Source organism: Dendrobates tinctorius, unplaced genomic scaffold (assembly GCF_039654945.1).
Source record: "Dendrobates tinctorius isolate UK_male_01 unplaced genomic scaffold, ASM3965494v1 ptg000143l, whole genome shotgun sequence".
Taxonomy (NCBI): Eukaryota; Metazoa; Chordata; class Amphibia; order Anura; family Dendrobatidae; genus Dendrobates; species Dendrobates tinctorius.
This window is the reverse complement of record NW_027361810.1, coordinates 8,760,121-8,779,052: the sequence shown is the minus strand read 5'-3', so window position 1 is coordinate 8,779,052 and position 18,932 is coordinate 8,760,121. Positions and strand designations below refer to the sequence as shown.

Sequence of the window (18,932 nt, the reverse complement as noted above, 5' to 3'; positions counted from 1 at the left end):
GAACCCCACCCACAGAGATGAACCCCCAGCTAAGCCTTCGCTTATGGACCATGAATGGTTTTTATGGCAGACTATTGCAGTGGAGAATATTACCACCATAACTTGTGCCTGCTCTGTCCTAGACGAGGCAGCAGTTGTGGGTTCTGGAGGTCTTCACCAGAGAAGTTGACCGTGGTGATATTTACCCGATTGCAGCATAAGCTGCACGACTCATTACAAACCCAAGAGAGCAATCACCGGCCTGGAGATCAGGGGCAGCAAATTCTAAGACTGGTCATATCAGGATTTGTAATGTCTGTTTTATTAAGAACTTATAAATAATTAAAATGTTATATAGTTGGGTTATTTGTATATTTACTATAACCCGAGGGGAGATACATTTGTCATGGGGGGGGGGGGGATGCCCTGCTGATTTTGTCATAATCATAACAATGTAATGTGTTATCCCCCCCAAGCTGAATTTGTGCACATGGGGAAAAAAAGCACATAAAACATCAGTCATTTCAATAATTTGTTTATTCACACAAGTCTCAGGTCAGCACCTTATTATGCACAAGGAAACACATGATGGTTCACATAAGCTAAATGTGACATTCAGATAATCCGGAACACTCGACAGTCCAGATCATATTTCCAGCAGAAAATTGAAAAATCCTCTGAAAATAAAAGATTCTACAATTTTATGTAAATGAAGATCAATGATCACATAATGAAAAGTTCTGCAACTTTCTAATGACCGAGTGCACTTCACCATTTTCAGGATCCTTGATTGCGGCCAGTGAATGAAAAACAGTATTGCAACAAACCTGTCCTGATTCAATTCTTTTCACAGCTGAGGGTTTGCTACAATTGTATCCAGTCTTGATTTGTCTATTACTTTGTAACAAGTTTAAAGTCTCAGCTGTGAGAGATTTGATCTATAAAAGAGCTTTCAGTTTCTATATCTACACAGAAATAATTCTAGTCACCGACAGCAAGCGGAGCTCTTAAAAATATTGGAGAACGAAAGTAGAATAAAAAATTGTCACCATTATAATGTCAAAGCTTTATTTAGACAACACCAGTCAAATAATTCAGATCATCTGATAATCTGGCTCCTGTCTGGGTTCACAGTTTCCGGATGATTAGAATTTTAGTGTTACTTTTGGGATTTTGATTTACTATGAATACAATTACAGTTGTGGCCAAAAGTATTGACACCCCTGCAATTCTGTCAGGTAATACTCAGTTTCTTCCTGAAAATGATTGCAAACACAAATTCTTTGGTATTATCTTCATTTAATTTGTCACTTCAAAAAGCACTAGAAAATGGTTTGAGAGAAAGCACTGGAGACTTCTAAGGTGGCCAGCAATGAGTCCAGACCTGAATCCCATAGAACACCTGTGGAGAGATCTAAAAATGGCAGTTTGGAGAAGGCACCCTTCAAATATCAGGGACCTGGAGCAGTTTGCCAAAGAAGAATGGTCTAAAATTCCAGCAGAGCATTGTAAGAAACTCATTGATGGTTACCGGAAGCGGTTGGTCGCAGTTATTTTGGCTAAGGCTGAGTTCACACGTGGCGTTTTTTTCGCGTTTCCGCGGCAGTTTTAACCGCGCGATTTTGCCGCGAAAACGCGAAAAATAAGCATCCCATGCATTCCTATGGGATTCCGCAATGCTGTGCTAATGCTGCGGTTTTTACCGCGGCGGAATCGCTTCGCGGTAAAAACCGCAGCATGCTCATTAATTTGCGGAATCGCGGCGATCCCGCACCCATAGGAATGCATTGTTCCGCTTACTTTCCGCATGTGGCTGTGCACAACATGCGGAAAGTAAGCAGAACATTTGCGGATGGTACCCACGGTCCGGAGGAGAGGAGACTGTCCTCCGGGCTTTGGGTACCATATCCCTGTAAAAAAAAGAATTTAAAAATAAAAAATATTGTTATTCTCACCCTCCGGCGTCCCGCGCAGCCTTTCCGCTTCTCTTCACGCTCCGTTCCCAGTAATCCTTTGCGAAAATGCCCGCGATGGCGTCCGATCTCACGGGATCGCGAAGTCTCGCGGTCATCGCGAATGACCGCGAGAACTGACGTCATCGCGGGCATTTTCGCAAAGGATTACTGGGAACGGATGCGCGGGACGTCGGAGGGTAAGAATAACACCATTTTTTATTTTTTTTTACATTTTATCTTTTACTACTGATGCTGCATAGGCGGCCTCAGTAGTAAAAAGTTGGTCACACTCGTCAAACACTATGTTTGACGAGTGTGACCAACCTGTCAATCAGTTCTCCAGGCGATGCTACAGATCGCTTGGAAAACGCTAGCATTTTGCAAGCTAATTACGCTTGCAAAATGCTAGTTTTTCCACGGGAAAATCGCGGGAATTTAAATTGCGATTTTCCCGCGGACTGGAATTCCGAAATTCTCGCGGTAATTTCCGCGAGAGTTCCGGTACGTGTGCACTTAGCAAAGGTTGTGCAACCAAGTATTAGGCTGAGGGTGCCAATACTTTTGTCTGGCCCATTTTTGGAGTTTTGTGTGAAATGATTAATGTTTTGCTTTTTGCTTCATTCTCTTTTGTGTTTTTTCATTTAAGACAAATTAAATGAAGATAATAATACCAAAGAATTTGTGTTTGCAATCATTTTCAGGAAGAAACTGAGTATTATCTGACAGAATTGCAGGGGTGTCAATACTTTTGGCCACAACTGTATGTGGGTCAGTACCTTAGATAAGCCACAAATCTACAACAGTAATATACCAGGAGCAGCACCTTTTCAGGGGTCTGAGCTGCCATTTTTCATTACAAACATACCTACTTTTAAGAATTCTTTTTGAAGGATACATCTGATGTGTTGTGTGATTGGAGCACTAGAGAATATGTAAACCCAGCCCATAAGAGCAGTCTATTAATGTGTCTCCAGTAACAGGTCCAGCAGAGCGACCCAATAATCAAGAGCAGGATAACACTATAAAACATTCACTAAAATTCAATGTTAAAATTCTGTTTTCCTGCAACAACTGGGTGGGAGGAGCTCACTGCATACAGATTACACTGTCACCACTAGGGGAAGCTCACTGCATACAGATTATACAATCACCACTAGGGGGAGCTCACTGCATACAGATTACACAGTCACCACTAGGGGAAGCTCCCTGCATACAGATTATACAATCACCACTAGGGGGAGCTCACTGCATACAGATTACACAGTCACCACTAGGGGGAGCTCACTGCATACAGATTTATACAGTCTCCACTAGGGGGAGCTCACTACATACAGATTGTACTGTCACCACAACGGGGAGTTCACTGCACACAGAGTTATACAGCTACCACTTGTGGGAGCTCACTACATACAGATTATACAGTCACCACTAGGGGGAGCTCACTACATACAGATTTATACAGCCTCCACTAGGGGGAGCTCACTGCATACAGATTTATACAGCCATCAATAGGGGGAGCTCACTACATACAGATTTATACAGCCATCACTAGGGGGAGCTCACTACATACAGATTTACACATCCACCACTAGTAGACAATTACTACATACAGATTGTACAGTCACCACAAGGGGGAGTTCACTGCACACAGAGTTATACAGCCACCACCTGTGGGAGCTCACTGCATACAGATTTATACAGCCACCACTAGGGGGAGCTCACTACATACAGATTTATACAGCCTCCACTAGGGGGCGCTCACTGCATACAGATTTATACAGCCACCACTAGGAGGCGCTTACTATATATAGATTTATACAGCCACCACTAGGAGGAGCTCACTACATACAGATTTATACAGCCACCACTAGGAGGAGCTCACTACATACAGATTTATACAGCCATCACTAGGGGAGCTCACTACATACAGATTTATACAGCCACCACTAGGGGGAGCTCACTACATACAGATTTATACAGTCACCACTAGGGGGAGCTCACTACATACAGATTTATACAGCCACCACTAGGGGGAGCTCACTACATACAGATTTATACAGCCACCACTAGAGGGAGCTCACTACATACAGATTTATACAGCCACCACTAGGCGAAGCTCTCTGCATAGAGAACCGACAGCAGCTTCTAATGTGTTAAACAGATGGTATCAGAGGTCTCTGATTCCAGCCATTGCAGCAGGGAGTCAGCTGTTTATCATTGTGTCTACAAGAAAAAGATGCATGAAAGTTATCACAGTTGTGCACACCGTACAACATATTTTGCCAATTTTATTTCATATGTTGTCAACTTTTCTTGAGCAGCACAAATCACTAATACATTTGGCCAAAACAAGTAACAATTCAGTTGCATGACCTTGTATGCAAATTTTTCAGTATAAATCATTTGTGCCATCAGTCTGACCCAATGTAAGCAATATAAACACAAGCAACTAGCTCCCCCTAGTGGCAAATGGCAGCATCCTTCTGCAGAACAGCGCTGTCTGTTTTTTTTTTTTTTATTGCTGGACACTTAAATTTGTGTTTGGACACACATTCTGGGGATCATACACCCTAAAACACAGGTCATAAGATAGTGACCGATATTGGGGGGGGTTTATGATTCACATTTATGGGATTCCTTGACTAAAAGTGTAAGGTAATGGCCGACAGACAGCACCGAAATTCACCCAGTTATTCGGCCACTATGGCTGAGGCAGTTTATCACCACATTTTTGTAATTTTTAACAGCCTCATTTTAAAACTGCAAATAAAAAAAAAACCTGATAAAAAACTGATGCATTTTAATCCTTTGATATGGTGGAGGGGTTATTGTCAGGAGATCATGTGACTTGCTCTAAAAAAGAAAATCAATAAAACCAGATGTAAATCCAGTCTATGACAAATACACTTATGCCATGTGATACGGTTTTCCCATTATATCTGATGTAAAAGCAAACTTATCCGTATAATTACGTGTTATTTTTTTTAACCATACAATAAGATAAATCAAGTAAAACACAAAAATGTGATGAGACGTGGACCTAGGAGCAGCCACTGATGTCAGAAGTATAAAAGTAATGATGGTAGGGGTGGCAGGACCTCTCCCCAGCCTATAATGGCTGATAGTAGGGGACAACAGATTGCAGTTAACACAGAAATTGGAGAGTGGATATCAAATGGCTGATAACAGAAAGAAACAGAATGTATTCAATGCAAAGAGGAGATATTCACTAGGTTTAGCGTCAATTTAGGAAAAATGGGGGTGTGGGGTACCTATAATAATATATTACAATGTACAGTCCTGTAATACGTGAAATGACCAGTACCAACAGGGGGCGCTACTCCAGCGTTAATGATTGAGCCCAGCTTCCATTATTTCATTCCTGTCCTGAAGTCGCCTTGGTCTCACCTGGCACGACCGTGCATTGATCTGGCACAGCGGTGCACAACCATCTTATTTGCAAGAGCCCCCTCCTGAAGACATGCAAGCGCAGCATGGAAATGCACCAAAGTCTTAGTGTTTACCCCCCAAAAAACAAAATAATACTCATCGGGTCATTAAAAGTAAAAAAGTCCCCAAATTCTGCATTTTTTTTTTTTTTTTTGTTTCTTGCTTGTAAATGAGCGATTGTAAATCTCGTCCGATTCCTCAGGAAAGGTTCCAGCTGGACAGACAGATGGGACCACAGCAGAAAACCCCGAGCTGTGGAGGGCGATTCTCCGAGACGTGACACCACTATCTGCCTTTAAACAGATCTTTCCTTCTTCGCACTTCTTCAAGGACCCGAGAACGGAAATGACTCCACTCCTCGTCCGCCCCTCGCTGGAGGTCGAGTGCCATGTGTAAGTCCCTGCAGTGAGTGCGCAGGAATGGATTGTATTCCTTCTCTTCTCCCAGGGTGGACGGACACTGGAGGCACAAACAAGACGACTGTTTAATGTCCACGTTACTCCACAAACATCAAAGAATGAAAAAAAAATAAAAAATCTACCCCGCTTTCAGCTTTTACTGCACACTGCATCAGCGTCTGCACAGAGGCGATTTTTTTTGTGGACTATATTACACATTTATCAAAAATCGTGCAGCTTTTGCTGAAGCTTTATGGCATTTGCTACAGTCCAAATTTATCATTGTGTCCAACGTTTGTTAAATATGGACGTAGCTGCATCACTGCATGATGCTACATGTCCCAAATATTGGATAAAGACAGAATACTGTGTGGAGCAGCAATACATTTAGTGCAATTTCCAACTTGTTCTGCATATTAAGAATGGTTACAACGTTATTGCTCCACGCTTCATGACCTGTCTAGAACATGCAACTTTTTATGTGTCTTTTATGTATAAAAGACAATTCTAAATTAGTTGTACTTCACGCCAAAATGGTTCACCAAGCCCCCTATTCTTGTCAATTTTAAGTTTTGGCAGAGGTACTAATAGGAGTAAAACATCAATTTGGCTTAAACATTTACGACAAACGTTGCAGTTTGCCCACAGATTCTGGCAAATGTCCTATATGTTAGCAGTGGCAGAATTGTGAACGCAGCTCTGGATGAGATCACAATGTAACGTGCCTGAATTAAAAAGAACTAAAATAAAGATGCGCAAGTCCTAAAAACATCCTAAAGCGGGGACTGCTGGCTCATGATCATTCGTCACTCTACTTACCTGAAGCCATGATACCTCGTCTATAATCTCCTTTCCCCAGCTTATATGAGGCTATATACAGCCTATAGGACACCATACACTATAGGGAACCCCTTCCTGCCCCTATAACATCACCCAATGCCTTTGACGGCTCATTACCCACCGTGCACTTCTTCTCCAGCCTCTGCTGAACGACCCACTGAAACTTCATGTCCCGCACGGCGTTATCAGGCTCCACCACCGCCGCAAACATCAGGTTATCCGCTGCGTATTCATGGCCTGTTTGGGGGGGGGGGGGGGGGGGGAGAGAAACATTAGGACCACTCGCTTGTTTCTTCTGATTAGAAAATGTTCGCTTTGTGCTTTTGACATTTTCAAAATGTCTGCTTGCTGTCAATGAATGGAAAAAAGAAACAGATTTATGCTGCTGAGGAGTCCAACTCAAGAATGTTTGCCTACAAAGGACACACAGTAACAAAACCTCAGCTGTAGACCTCAAAACACAACCAAGGCACAGACTTCTATTCTGGGACAAGATACTTCAGGACTGTTGTTGTGCTTAAGGCCCCGTCACACACAGCGATGTCGCCAGCGAGATCGCTGTGTGTGACATGGACCAGCGACCGGCCCCCCTGCCGGGTATCGCTGATTGTGCAGGATCGTCATGGGCCGTTTTCTGATCGCTGGTCTCTCGCTGGCCAGTGCGCATCGCTGCGTGTGGCAGCGGGAGAGCAACGATCAGCCACGCTGGTTTCCAATGTAAACAGCGGGTATCTAGGAGCCACGTGGCTCTTAGATATCTGCTGTTTACATTGGAAACCAGCCTGATCGCTGGAGGGGCTGTCTATGTGACAGCTCACCAGTGATCAGCCTAACGATGTCCCAGCGATCCCATCCACATCGGATCGTTGGTGGGATCGCTGGGACATTGATACATGTAACGGGGCCCTTAGTCAGGGAAACACTCTCTTATCTGTACAGGATAAGTAATGTATGTACACAGTGACCGCACCAGCAGAATAGTGAGTGCAGCTCTGGGGTATATTACAGGATGTAACTCAGGATCAGTAATGTAATGTATGTACACAGTGACTGCACCAGCAGAATAGTGAGTGCAGCTCTGGAGTATAATACAGGATGTAACTCAGGATCAGTAAAGTAATGTATGTACACAGTGACTGCACCAGCAGAATAGTGAGTGCAGCTCTGGGGTATAATACAGGATGTAAAGCAGGATCAGTAATGTAATGTATGTACACAGTGACTGCACCAGCAGAATAGTGAGTGCATCTCTGTTGTATACAGGATGTACCCCATGATCAGTAGGGTGTATCTCAGGATTAGGATCAAATATATTTCCCTCTGTCATTTTTATTTATGGTGTGATGGCTATATATGTCTTTAAAAAAAGTGATGATCTGTAAAAAAAAAAAAAAAAAAAAAAAAAAAAAAAAAGTGAAAAATCAGCACAAAAAACAATCAGGTGCAAGCCTTCCAGGTATGTACCGAACCTCACAAATAGTCCTTCAAAGATTAAAGCAGCACACCATGGTAAATTCAGTTAAAGTGCAGTTTAATTGCCCATCTGGCGACATTTCGGTCCCAAGGATATGGAACTTTTTCAAGCTTGGAAAAGGTCCATATCCTTGGGATCGAAACGTTGCCAGATGGGCAATTAAACTGCATTTTAACTGAATTTACCATGGTGTGCTGCTTTCATCTTTGAAGGTCTATTTAAAACAGGTGAGATATTATTCTTTGGCCACTAGATGTCGCCAAAGCACATTGTTATTTTTTTTTGGCTTTTCTAGCACAGTTTAACCAGATGATTCCAGCACCCTGTGATGAACCTACCAGGCCAGAGCAATGTGTTCTCATTCAGAGAGGCTACAGTATCCAGCGATTCCAGCATGGTGCCAGCCGAGCCCTCGAACATTCTCCCTTGAGAGACAAAACAAAAAGGTGGCTGACCCCACACAAAAAACATCCAGTATTATACCTTGTAGATTGCCAATGCATCACTCCTGGGGGTTGTCAGGCAAAAGCGAAGCGTCAAACAGAATTTTACGATACACTGACATGTCATACATTTTGATCTAAGGAAATTTTTCTGATCTCAAAGCCGCTATTTTATTACAGCTCGATCAACTCATAGTTTTTTTCTTGACCATGGATATCCCGTTTAAATGCTAAAATTCATTTTTGCAGTGGTCGACCGCATTCCCTCCACGTGGCGGTGGGCTGCTCACAGGGGTGGTCACCCAGCTTTCCACAGAACATACAGTAACTGGGGCTTTTATGTAGTCACAAAACTTTCAAAGAAGTTCTAAGACTGTCAGAAAAATTGTATAAAAGAACATCAGAGAGCGCAGCTTTCATTTTACCAGAGTGGTTTAACCCCTTCCCGACTGTGTGGCGCGAGCCTCGCACAGAGCCCGCGCCAGCTGTGTCATGGCTGCCCATAGAAGCCGTGAGCGGCTATTTAACCATTTAAATGACCTCCGCTGCCAAAATCTCAGTACATAGGCTGAGTTCATGGGAGACAGTGATTCTCACTATATATTGCAATATAGCATAGGGTATAAGTGACCACATTTTCATGCTCTCTAGGGAAACAAAAAAGAAGTGAACTTAGCAAAAAGTTTTAAATAGAGAAAAATCATCCCCCACCCTTTTTTTTTTCACAGTTAAAACAGTAAACACACAAGAAAAGGAAAAAAATAAGCATATTTGGTATCATAACCTCTGTAAAAGTCTGATCTATAAAAATATCAAATAATTTAATGTCTAGGGTAAAAACGGTAAAGAAAAAAACAAAACAATAATTGTATATTTTTAAGCCATAGCACCTCTTGCTAAAAGGAAATAAGAGTTTAGAAGAATGTATGTACCCTGTAAGCAAAAACACACGAGAGAGAGAGCCGGGGGGATAGGGATATCACCACGCCGTCACCAATCTGTGATGGTGCTTACACAGTCGCAGCTCTCTGGCGCCTCCCTTACCCTCAGGTCAGTCAGGGAACTGCACCTAGGATAAGTAGTCGCCAGAGAAGCTGCCCTGTCGCGTACTGGTTAACGAGGCACTCTCAGTGAGGGCTGTATATATCACCAGTCCCATGCCGGGAATATATACATAAACCTCCGGTCCGTCATTGCCAGGATCCCCTAATAACACCAGGGCGGTTTGCTGCCACCAGTTCCTTGTTAGATATAAGCCGGGTCTGTTAAGCTTAAATCGGATCAGAAACCAACCTCTTGCAGCGTATAAGTACTAGTCGGACTCATGGATGTGGGAAATCGGGTTTTTACATAAAAGAGCAGCCCAAAATTAACTGATATTTTAATTGCTGAAAGGCGCATTAGATGCTACAAATATATACAGAGTAATATACAGAGGTTACAGCCAGAAGTACAGATAAAGGTAGGGTACAGGTTGGGGATAGCAGTCAGCTGGATGTGTCACGGTACCGTTTCTTATCACTTGTGGATGAGGGGAAGCTCTCGTATCCACAGGCACCTTCTTAGTTTCTGGTCCGTCTCCACACATGACGTGACGTGGCTTCAATGGCAGAACAAAGACGAAGACTAAAGGTGTGTGGCCCAGCTTCTAACCCCTAGCTCGCCCCCTCCCATATTTGCCACCACCCCTCTGGGTTGGACCGAATTCTCCTTCCTTGATCTCCTAGCTGAAATAATTCCCAATATCTAGGATGGGTCAGAACTTCCTAGCAGGAGGGCCCAATGGGACGACTGATGTCTCAACGGGTTCGTTGGGGCTGGACCGATACGGAGAGTCCAAACTTGGGTCGGCTAAGTGGTTCTGCTCGGTATCTGGGACCACTAGAGAAATATGAGACACTGGGGTGTGTGCGGAGGGCTCCCAGGGTTCTGCTTGTATACCGGACTTACGCCTGAGATGCTCGGTACTCTCATAATTCATCTCTAGGTGTCGGTGCTCAAGTGTCTAGAGCTTGCTTTGATGTTGGCTGCCTTGCACAAAAGACAGCAGGGGGTCCTAGCTCTGCCCTTCCTCGCCTTCAGTAACATGTGGTCTCTAATTCTCTGGCCATTTGGCAAAAGTTTTGTTCTTTTGGGGACTTGTGTACTTCTCCCAAGGGTGGGCGCCACTTCAGGAGTGGAGGAAGATCTCTGGACAATATATTGGGCCTGAATTAATAAATCCAAAATGGAGTCTTCCTCGTCCCTCACGTACCCCAAAAACGATACCAATAAAAACGATAGCCCGACATGCAAAAAAATCAATTGTATAGCGCCACCAATGGAAAAATAAAAAGTGACAGCTCTCAGAACCTGGTGGTACAAATTTTTTTTTTTAATAAATGTTTGAATTTTAGTTAACCATAAAATAATAATGAAATAAAAAAAAAAAAAAAAAAAGCAATAACACAAGTTTGGTTTTGCCGTAATCGTTCTGACCTGGAGAATCAAGTCAGGTCATTTTTACTGAATAAACTCCCATGACAAAAAAAAAAAAAAAAAAAAAAAAAAAAGGAGGAATTGCATTTTTTTACACCATGTCACCTCACTAACATTTCCACTTTCTAGGCAGGCTCCCTTCTCCTGGGGATTTATTTTTATTATAGAGGGAAGCGCTTTTCTTAATTTTCCGCAATAGTATCATGAAGACAGACGCTCCCTCTGATCTGACAATAGCTGGGTCAGCGCTCAGCGGGACGGATCGCTCGGCTCCATGGTAACGGCGGGAAATGGCGGATTTGTCAGGGTTTTTGTTCTCGCATCCTATGGCGAGGGTGTTATTGATCCCCTCATCTGCCCTCCCCCCGGGTGTCATCAGGATGAGACGTCGATGGTGATGCGGATTCCACATTTTTTCATTAAATCTGTAGCTAACGATCTCTTCCTGAATACAATAAAAAAAACAAAAAACTCAGGTGCCTGACGTGGAACAGAACAGTCAGATGCTTCAGGGGGCCGCTGTACAGAACGGCTGCCCCCTGTGTCTGTCTAGAGACTACAACATTACAGTGGGAACTAGACAGGAAAGATGTGCATCATTACAGAGGGAACTATAGGTGTTCCAGGAAAGCAACAACTGACAGAGAAAACGTCCACCATGGTGTCCGTAAGGTCAGACACCATCCATCCAGAGCAGCGCGTAAATAATGAATTACAAATCAACTTACAGACCATTGCTCTGTGATCCACTTCTAACTTTGGCTCGAAAAACTGCATAAGGCTATGTGTACACGCTGCGGATTCTGCTGCGGATCCGCAGCTGTTTTGGCCTCCGCAGATCCGCAGCAGTTCCGCAGACAGTGTACAGCACCATGTTTAGCCAATGGGATTTCAAATCCGCAGTGCACATGCTGCGGATTTTTCTGTGCGGTTTTAAATCCGCAGCATGTCAATTCTTTCTGCGGATTCCGCTAAGGTTTGCCACCTGTTCCATTGTCCAGGTGTCAAACCCACAGAGCAAAACAGCAGGCAAATCCGCAGGTCACTTTACCTGCGGTTTTACCGGCGGATCCGTGCGGAAAAATCTGCAGCGTGTGCACGCAGCCTTAAAAACTGCACGTGTGATCGCTCCTCTATAACGCAGCTGCACTATTAGCTGGCGACTTTAAGGTTACTGCCCCTTTAAGATGGGCTAGCTTTGTAAGTACAGAGTGATGACTGAAGTGTTTTTTCTGCTTCCTCTCGGGTCACTGACGTTGAGAAACGCTTCTTTATAACCAGAAAGCAGCAGCTGCGCCAAAGTCAAGAGGAATTAAAGCCCTCGTCAATATCAGCTCCGGGAAGGAAGGGATTAGGATTTATGTTTAGTATAAATCAGAACAAGCTGAAACTTCACAAAGGAACGCCCCCGCATCCCTGACTATAAGAGATAGCAGGAAAGCATCTCCTAATGCCGACAGCTTCAGCTCTGCTACATTAGGGCACGGACCTCACTAGAGTCTCCAGGTGAGCTGCATGGTCGTCTGGAGTCCGGCCTAAAATCCATCAAAACCTCAGGCTGCTGTTTAGGTCTCTCGTGATTTCGATTTTTTGGCTGCTGCCCAATCTCCGCAGGAGGTCAGTGCACGAGAGCGTCAATTATCATTCCAGCAGAGACAAAATACTGAAACTACAAGGAATCGACCAAAAGAAGAATCCGGAATCTATTATGGTTATACTAGGTAAAGAGCCCTGGAAACCTGCTTCATAAAAAAAAGAAAGTGATATAAAAGATAGGAAATAATCTCTAGCCAATCAAGATAAAAAAAATGTATTTGGTTGTTGTCGCCATTTTCTTAGACTCGACTTTTTTTCTATTTTTTCATTAAAAGAGCCGTGTGGGGGGCTAATTTTTTGAGTCCTGAGATGATGCTTATATTGATACCATTTTGGAGTTTGCTTTTTTTTTTTTTTTTAAACTAAAACATTTTTTATAGCATTTTAAGACAGGAGGAATTATGCAGAAATTTAAAAATGGCAATTCTGGAGTTCATTTTTTTCCCAGTGTTTAACACAGGTGTACATAACTTTATATGACTTAATTTCTGATAGATCAGACTTTTTTGGTCATGTCGACACCAAAGATGTTTACTTTAGATTACTCGTCAATGGGAAAAGGAGGCGATTTAAACTGTTATATAAATACAGTGTATCCGTCCCCTGCCATCATGTCCTGGGAAGCCATTGTAAGCTGATGCATGCTCACCGGAGTCATACAAATGCCCACATTGGGAAATTATTAATAAGCAGTAATCGGAGTGCACTCCAGTCGCTGCAGGAACAGGCAGATGTTGGCTGTGTAACGCAGCCCGCATCTGCCTATTATGGTGCATGGCTTAGCATCTGAGCCGACTTCATATTTCCTTAGCCACCAGTAAAAAAAGAAAAAAAAAAATGTATGTCATAGACCGTTAACCAATTAGAGGTATTTTCCAGAATATGCAAAACATGGCTGCCTTTTTCTAAAACTAGCACCATTCCTGTTCTCAGGTTGCTTGCGGCACTGCAGCTCGTTTCTATTTACTACAATGGAGAGACACAACCTGCGGACATTAAAAAAAAAAAAAAAAAAAAGCAGCCATATTTTTGCTAGTCCCAAATTCCTTTATTTTTTTATTGCAGCTTTGGAAGCGACTGGAGCATAAGATGTAACTTAGAATCAGAAAACTAAATCTGGATTATAAAGCCACAGAGGAATTACAGATTATCTGCATCTCCGCACCCAGTAATCAGATTACGCTGGCATGGGCCGTGGTGATGGTGGCAGAAGAAAAGCGCTGGAGACCGGCCAAGCTTCCGCGTACAGGAAACCAGAGCCGTATTATCAAGGCCTGACTGTGTGTGTAATAACCGCCATTGATAAGGGGCGCGATCGTTATCCCGCATGTCTCCCCTCTGCTCCACTCATGAGATGACAATCATTCTGTATCAACTCCATGTTCATATGTCTCTGCCCCAGCTACTGCAGAACCTCTTTGCAAGAATAAAGCTATGGCCTCAGCTTACCACAGCCAGCGAGGAAGAGGAGGTCCCCAGAGAACAGACAGTCCGGTCCGTCTCCAGATTTCCCATCCAGCACGTAAATCATGTGACCCACGGTGTGACCCGGCGTGAAGAACGCCTGAAACTGCAGTCGCCCCACAGCCAGCTGGTCCCTGTCAGATAGAGGGCTGGGAGGAAAAATAGGGGAAAAGTCACAAAGTGTCCGAGTTCGCAACAGAAATACAATCTGAGAAATCACGACTGATGGTTCAGAGATTGGCGCCAACCTCACTTATACTACAGAACACAGTAGGCCTCATTTATCGTCAGGGTCCTGCCTGTTGTCCATAGCAACCAATCAGAGTGCAGCTTTCATTTCCTATTCTGATCTGGTAGAATAAAAGCTCTGCGGTGATAGGTTGCTATAAAAACAAGTCTTTTTAGACAGTGTTTCTTAGGCCCTGTGCACACGGTGCGGTTTCTACCGCGGACCCGCAGCGGATCTGCAGGTGATGTACAGTACCATTATAGCCAATGGAAAAAAAAAAAAAAAAACGCTGTGCACACGCTGCGGATTTTTCCGCGCGGTTTTTGTGCGGTAAAAATAAAGCAGCATGTGACTTCTTTTGTGCGGTTCTGCTGCAGTTTTCCACATGCTCCATTCTACAAATCCGAAGGTGGAAAACCGCACAAAAACAGGAAGAAATCCGCAGGAAAAATGCAGGTTATCTGACCTGCGGATTTCTTAAAATATGAGAGGAAAAATCCGCGGGAGGATCCGCACCGTGTGCACATAGCCCAAATCTGCCTAGGAGAATTGTTTGTTTTTACACCAATACTCTTCAGGTTCACTTATTTCTTGGGTACATTTTCATACAAAAATGAGAGCTGAGTGGATTTATCAAAGCAGATGTATAGCAACCAATCAGAGCGAAGCTAACATGCCTTTCACTGCTGTGGAAATATAAAAGCTGCACTGTGATTAGTTACTATGGGCAACCACACTGAGCTAAGCCTCTATGATGGATTTTCGGTTACTGAGAAATATGAGTGGCAAACAAGATGGCCGCCGTTACATTAATGGTCTCTATAGTAACAAGTAAACGTACAAGAAATCAATGGTCCGCAACACACTTAATCATGCAGATTACAGACTAATTACTGTAAACTCCCGCTTTCAAAACTCTGCGCATCTCTGACGTGCAACCATTTAAAGGGGTATTCATTTTTTGTATGTATTACGGATGGATGCCCAAGTCATGAACGCCTCTTTAACCCCTCAAAAATGAAAGATGCCAGAAGTTGGTGCGGATATATGGAACGGGGTCATGTGCTGATCCCACCATATTATACCTTCTGTGTTATAAAGTCAACACTTGCCTCTAACAGCAGCGACTGTTAGGTGAAAACATATGTACAAAGTCAATGGAATTTTTTTTTTTTTTTAAGATATAAGACAAAAAGAAAAAAGGATCATATAAAGAATGGGAGGAATAGGGCTAAGCAAGAGCACATGAGAAAAAGACTTGGGTGTACTAATGGATCACAGACTGAATATGAGTCAACAGTGTGATGCAGCAGCAAAAAAAGCAAATGCAATTCTAGGATGTATTAACAGAAGCATACAGTCTAGATCACGTGAAGTCATTATTTCCCTCTACTCCTCTTTGGTCGGACCTCATCTGGAATATTGTGTCCAGTTTTGGGCACCACATTTTAAAAAAGACATCAACAAACTGGAGCAAGTTCAGAAAAGAGCGACCACAATGGTGACCGGTCTGCAAACCCTGTCTTATGAGGAAAGGTTGCAGGATTTGGGAATGTTTAGCTTGCAGAAGAGAAGACTGAGAGGAGACTTAATAGCTGTCTACAAATATCTCAAGGGCTGTCACATTGTAGAAGGATCATCTTTATTCTCATTTGCACAAGGAAAGACTAGAAGCAATGGGATGAAACTGAATGGGAGGAGACACAGATTAGATATTAGAAAAAACTTCTTGACAGTTAGAGTGATCAATGAGTGGAACAGGCTGCCACGAGAAGTGGTGAGTTCTCCTTCAATGGAAGTCTTCAAACAGAGGCTGGACAGGCATCTGACTGGGATGATTTAGCAAATCCTGCTTTGAGCAGGGGGTTGGACCAGATGGCCCAGGAGGTCCCTTCCAACTCTACCATTCTATGATCATAATTACCCCAAATTCTCCAAACAAATTTGAATTAAAAAAAAGGAAGCAGCGTATTTGGAATCGCCACATCCATAAAAAATTAAAATTAACCCTACCATAAACACCATAAAAAAATTAACATGGTAGAATTTGCTTTTTCAGTTGCGGCACTTCCCTGAATAAATGCAATAACAAGTGAGTAAGGGTATGTTCCTACAGTCAGTAAACGCTGTGGGTTGGACGCTCCGTACATCCGCAGCATCCAACCCGTAGAGACCATATGTTACAGCATAGTGGATGGGATTTCATGAAATCCCATATCCACTATGCGTGTAGGGATGCCTCCGGCTTCCCTGCGTAGACGCACATGCGGCGCTTCTTTACCGACCGCAGCATGTCTATTTATCTTGCAGAGACGCTCCGTCTCCACACGGTTCAGTGAACACAAGCGGAATCACCTGCGTTCAAAAGCCGGCAGCGCTTTGGACGGAGAGGACATGTCCTGCATCCAAACTACTGCCGGATAATGACCGTGGGGCAATACTCTAAAACAGTGAAAAAAAACCTTATACGTTTGGTATTGCCTGGAGATTGGTGTTTTCAGGTTATTTTTTCTGCACACTTATAAACCCGTAAAGGCAAAAAGAAAGTGAAATAACTTTTTTCTCTTTAGTATTTCACCATAATTGACATTTTTTTCTTTATCAGTCCATTAAATGGCAATAAGAATGGTGTCATCCAAAACTACAACTCTCACTGCAAAAAAAGCCCTAATATATCTATGTATGGAAAAATTAAAAAAAGTTTATGACTCTTGGAAGACAGGTAAAAAAAAAAAAAAAAAAACGGGAGCGAAAAAATGAAGAACGGCCAAATTATTAAGGGGTATTCCCAACCCATGAAGTGATGGAATTTTACTAGGATATGTCTTCACTTTACGATGGTTGGTCTGACCTCTGATGCAACAGAGTGGTCCCTTCAAGGGTTTTCTAGCTCCCCGGCCACATGGCTGTGAAGAGCAGATCTATGCTGCAGTTACCTGGCCAGCACCACGATAATATCGTGTGTGTCCCCATCTTTGTCAAGATGGGTGGGTGTCTCAGATGTCAAAACCCGATTTATCATAGATTCAGGGCAAATTCTACCTTGTATAAGATAGGAATACCCATTTTTAGTGCCTAAATACATGCACAGTGGGGCAGTATTTGATACGATGCAGAATTTGCAAGTTTTCCCACCTACAAAGAATGGAGAAGTCTGTAATTTTTATTGTAGGTCCACTTGAACTGAGACAGAATCGAAAAAAAAAAAAAAAAAAACCCACAGAAAATCACATTATATAATTTTTACATAATTAATTTGCCCATTTACAATGTCCTTACTGAGGGAAGGAGGTTGTTAACTAGAATCTCACACTAGAGAACCCCACTTTCTCATTTGCAGAAAAGCACCCTCAAAGTATGTTGTTTCCCCCACCATGCTTCATGGTTGTGACGGTGTTCTTAGGGTTGTACTCATCCTTCTTCCTCCAAACATGGCGAGTGGAGTTCATACCAATAAGTTCTATTTTGGTCTCATCTGACCTTCTCCCATGCCTCCTCTGGATCATCTATGATGACGTAGTGCGTTACAAACGGTAACGTTTGAGAATTTGGTCCCAGCTATCTTCAGGTCATTGACCAGGTCCCTCCCGTGTAGTTCTGGGCTGATTCCTGACTTGTCTCAGAATCATCCTTACCAAACAAGGCGAGATCATGCACGGAGCCCCAGATCAAGGAAGATTGACAGTCATCTTGTGTTTCTTTCATTTTCTAATAATTGTGCCAAAATGTGTTGCCTTCTCACCAAGCTGCTTGCCTATTGTCCTGTAGCCCATCCCAGCCTTGTGCAGTTCTACAATTTTGTCCCTGGTGTCATTATACAGCTCTTTGGTCTTGGCCATGGTGGAAAGGTTGGAGTGTGACTGAGTGTGGACAGGTGTCTTTTATACAGGTAACGAGGTCAAACAGGTGCAATTAATACAGATAATGAGAGCAGAGGAGGAGACTCCGTGGAGAAAAACTAACAGGTCTGTGAGCCAGAATTCTTGCTGGTTGATCGGTGATCAAAACTTATTTCATGTAATAAAATGCAATTTAATTATGTAAAAATCATACAATGTGATTTTCTGGATTTTATTTTTAGATTCCGTCTCTCACAGTTGAAGTGTACCTACGATAACAATTACAGACCTCTCCATTCTTTGGAGGTGGGAAAACTTGCAAAATCGGCAGTGTATCAAATACCAATTTCTCCACTGTATCCCTTTAAAAAATAAAAAATAAGAATGAATAGGATATTAAAGATCTGACTAATTCTATCCATAAAAAAAACTGCAAAAACAATCCGTACTGTGTCAGTTCTGGAATGTCATCGCAGGAATTCCCGTACACCCGGCAGGACTTGTACAGCTTCTTCAGGGCTTTATTGCCCCCACTGTGATCCCTAAAAGAAAATGTGAGAATGAGGAAAGAATTTAGTAGATAGAACTATACATATTCCTTAAAGGCACACTTAAAGCATTTCAATATTCAGAGGATCAGCTATTGTTCCGTGCTATCAGGTTGCATTTTTTCATGGAGACGAGTAATAGGAATCTGTAATCCTTTCCCCATTGATCCCCATCGTATCATAACGCTGCTGTATGATTATAAGGTGCCGCGACTAGGTCGCCTGGCCCATCTTAATCT

The 18,932-nt window shown here is 42.9% G+C and overlaps 1 protein-coding gene across 2 annotated transcripts in view; it reads right to left on the bottom strand.

Moving 5' to 3' along the window:
• Positions 1-498: 498 nt before the first annotated feature.
• The window catches only part of LOC141049195 (probable hydrolase PNKD), a 98,841-nt gene continuing 80,407 nt past the window's right edge, over positions 499-18,932 (bottom strand). For both annotated transcript variants that reach the window (XM_073545387.1, XM_073545388.1), the window contains exons 5-9: positions 18,595-18,687; positions 14,063-14,226; positions 8,435-8,521; positions 6,744-6,859; positions 499-5,843 (exon numbers count right to left, since the gene is read on the bottom strand). In XM_073545387.1, the coding sequence (XP_073401488.1) occupies positions 5,670-5,843; positions 6,744-6,859; positions 8,435-8,521; positions 14,063-14,226; positions 18,595-18,687 (634 nt within the window). In that variant the 3' untranslated portion in view covers positions 499-5,669. The remainder of the gene's footprint in view (positions 5,844-6,743; positions 6,860-8,434; positions 8,522-14,062; positions 14,227-18,594; positions 18,688-18,932) is intronic.